At 30.3% G+C, this 3,529-nt stretch overlaps 1 protein-coding gene across 1 annotated transcript; it reads right to left on the reverse strand.

Moving 5' to 3' along the window:
- Positions 1–435: 435 nt before the first annotated feature.
- LOC110620263 (nicotianamine synthase) lies at positions 436–1,695 on the reverse strand. The gene has a single exon (XM_021763926.2). The coding sequence runs from the start codon at positions 1,614–1,616 to the stop codon at positions 648–650; it is 969 nt and encodes a 322-aa protein (XP_021619618.1). The 5' UTR covers positions 1,617–1,695; the 3' UTR covers positions 436–647.
- Between the last annotated feature and the right edge of the window lie 1,834 nt (positions 1,696–3,529).

The raw sequence follows: 3,529 nt of genomic DNA on the forward strand, positions 1-3,529 counted from the left end.
TTAAATATTTTTATTTATTTATTTGGGACCAGAATCAACACCGTCCAGATAAAAATTTTCCATATTTGGTATTGTTAATATCTCCTGGTCGACTTTAGCTAGGTGACAACAGTTAATGGCAAAAGACAAACACCATAGTATTCAAAGGGGCTGTGTGGTAGACTTTGATTTCTGGGAGATGTCATTTAATTTGTCATGATTTCTTCATAGATGCCCAAAAACAAATGCAACAGAAAAAGATGTTTTGGCTTCATTTAGGGCACTAACTTATTCCACTTTTTCTATTTTTTTAATTCTTTATTCTTCATCAATTATTTAAGTAGACAAAATATCTGTGTCCTCGCCAATTTGGATGGCCAATTTCGATGTCTTCTATGTTGAAATTTGTCGCCATGCCAAAACTATTTTCTTGTCCAAATTTTGTATTTCTTAAGATAAGAAGAATCCGGTGACTCTTTATCTTTGTTGTTATTAAAAAAACAAGAAAACACTTAACATAAACTATCCAAAACTAAATCCGATCCGGTCTATGTTAGACATTCATGATCCTGATACAAGATACTACATATAAAGATCCAGTCTCCATGAAGATTCTCTCGACAGAGATAGAGAAAGAGAGGGAGAGGGAGAGGGATGAGAGAATTTTATTAGAGTTGCTCCTCAATGGCCAATTCCTCACCCATGTTTCCATGGTTAAGGGGATTGAAAGCTTCGATCTCAGAACATTTGGTAGGCAGCTGTATTATATTAGGGACAAGAGTTTGGTGATGATCTATTGGTGATGATTGTATAGACATTTGATGCTTACGAGCGATAACAACTGAATTTATGACTTCATCAGTAGGATGAAACACAGAAAGAACCTCAAATCCAACGAGTTCACAAGGATCCACCACTGGGTACAAAAAAGCCCTAGCACCATGAGCACTCCTCAGCATTAAAATAGCCCCAGGAGCCATGTACTTAGCCAAGTGATTAATGACCTTAATCTTTTCTTCCTTGTCCATACCAACAAGAGCTGCCAAGAAAACTACATCAAACTCTTTCAGCCCATTGCCAACATTCAAGATATCAGTTGTGTGAAAGAAGAATCGTTTGGAGACATCAGGATGAGACGAGACCAAGCGAATGGCTTTAGAATTGGCTGATGGGTCAATATCATAGTTGTGAAAAGTGGTGGTGGTGAGGTGATTACAAGCCAGAACAATTGAAGTTAAGGGAAGAGGACCAGAACCCACAAACGCAACTTGGCTAGGGACATGAGGGTAATGCTGATTAAGGATGGTGAACTCAAGGTGGCTAAGCTTGAGATAGTTCGAGTAATAAGGGAATATGTTGAGATGATCAAGAGGGTTTTCAAAAGAACCCAAGATGGTAGAGAAATGATTCTCTAAGTGACCTTCAGCTTCTCCACAGAGTCTAATGAGCTTAGACCTCATTTCTTGGATTTTCTTGGAGAGTTTGCTAACATCAATAGGATTTGGTGGAATGCACGTGAGAACAAGCTGTGTGAAGAGCATGTCGACATCTTTGGATGGTTTGAGACTCTCAAGACTTGAGATTTGATCATAGAAGCTGCAGATTTTTTCTATCAAGAGTTCTTCTTGGCAACCCATGTCGACACTATGAGGTGACGATGTTATGCAAGCTCACACAATAGAATTGGGTATTGAAACAAGTTCCCTTGAGAATTAGAGAGGAACACTCCAATGAGGTCATTATTTATACACACTTCGTGGGGTCCACCACATGGAGGATTAACCCTATTTGTACTATAAAGCACTTTTTATATGAAAATGGAATGAATCCCATTTAATTATTTATTTATTTTAATTATTTATCATAGAGAGAATTTTAAAGTACTATTAATTCTTATTTTATATATATATATATTTTATTAATTTTTAAGTTATTTAATATTAATATATGAAAAAATAATAATAATTTAAATAAATAATTATATTTCTTTTTAAAATAAAAGTGATTAAATAATTTTATTTGTTTTGATATGGCATCGAAACGGCATAAATTAAGGCGGATAGAGAAGATGATTTTTGTTTCCTTGAAAGATGTGATCAAACTCTTTGACTCATGATCCCAATGCCGAGGCATTTATGTTTGAAAAAATATATTAAAATATTTTTAAAATTTCATTAATTAATTTTTTTAATTAATTTTAACAATAAAAAATAAGATAAAATTTAATATATTTTAATTATTTACTCAATAAAAAAAAGATGATTTTAAAATTAAAATTTTATCTTTTTTTTAGTATTAAAATAATGTCATTCACTTTAAAATTTATGAATAAAATTTAATTAATAAGCTTTTTAAAATATTATAAATTTTTTAATATTTTTTTAAAATTAATAAATTAATTTCTTTATATTATAAAAAATAAATAATATTTTTTTTTTCCAAAAGTTTATCCTCACAGTTGCATACCTCACAAATCCTGAAGAATTATAAATGCGTAATTAATTCACCATCATTATCGTGAAATGTCCAAAAAACAAACACTATAGCATTCAAGGGGTTGCTGTGTTAGACTTTAATTTGTCAGCATTTCTTATGCCAAAAAAGAAAAAAAAAAAAAAAAACATGTAAATTGGCCTTATTAATTAGGGCTCTATGGTTTTTCCATTTTCTGAATGTCTTTAAAAAATATATATTTATATATTTTTATAATTCTTTATTCTTCGATTACTTAAGTAGACAAAAATATATGTCCTTACACAATTTGAATGGCCAATTTCGATATTTTGGCTTAGCTAGCTTTTGATTTTGAGTTCTCCAATTCGATTTTCATCCTCTTTATTTTTTAATGAGTTTTAAATATTATCCTTTCCCATATTCCCAATGTCACACCATAATTTTATTGATTTTAACTTACTCTAATAAAGTGATATTTTTATTAATTTCCTTCGTATTATTAATTTTATTTAGTTATTGTTTGGTATTCTCATCCTATTAATTATATCAAATTTAATTATTATTTATGGATGGATCAATTTTCTCCGCTACTATTATTATGGTAATTAAAGATATTACAAGAAAAATTATATATAAAATTACTATGCAGATATGGTGTTTCTCCATTAAAACGGGAGAAGTACATATTGTGATAATAGCAGTCAAATTGATATATAATGCGAGTTTTCATTCTATTTTTCTACTGTATAAGTGTGAGATTCGGCAGTTTCATTGTGGAAAAAAATTTCACATCGACAAAATACTGTAAATCGAAATTATATATAATAAATAGTATGAAATTATTAAATAATTTGAACTACCTATTTTGGGTTAAGTGAAAAATGAGTTTAAAAGTTATTTAGATCAGATTGGACCTGTCTATTTCAATTGGTATCATAACCAGAATTAAAAGTTAGACAAATTGTGCAGAACTAGTATACCACAGAAAGGGATAGGTGGAACATTTTGAGTAAAGTAGAAAATGAGTTCGGGAGAGTGAGATTAAGCAGCTTCATTGTGGAGAACTAGTAGCAATCAAATTGATATATAATGTAAG

This window comes from Manihot esculenta, chromosome 8 (genome assembly GCF_001659605.2).
Source record: "Manihot esculenta cultivar AM560-2 chromosome 8, M.esculenta_v8, whole genome shotgun sequence".
NCBI classification, from domain to species: Eukaryota; Viridiplantae; Streptophyta; class Magnoliopsida; order Malpighiales; family Euphorbiaceae; genus Manihot; species Manihot esculenta.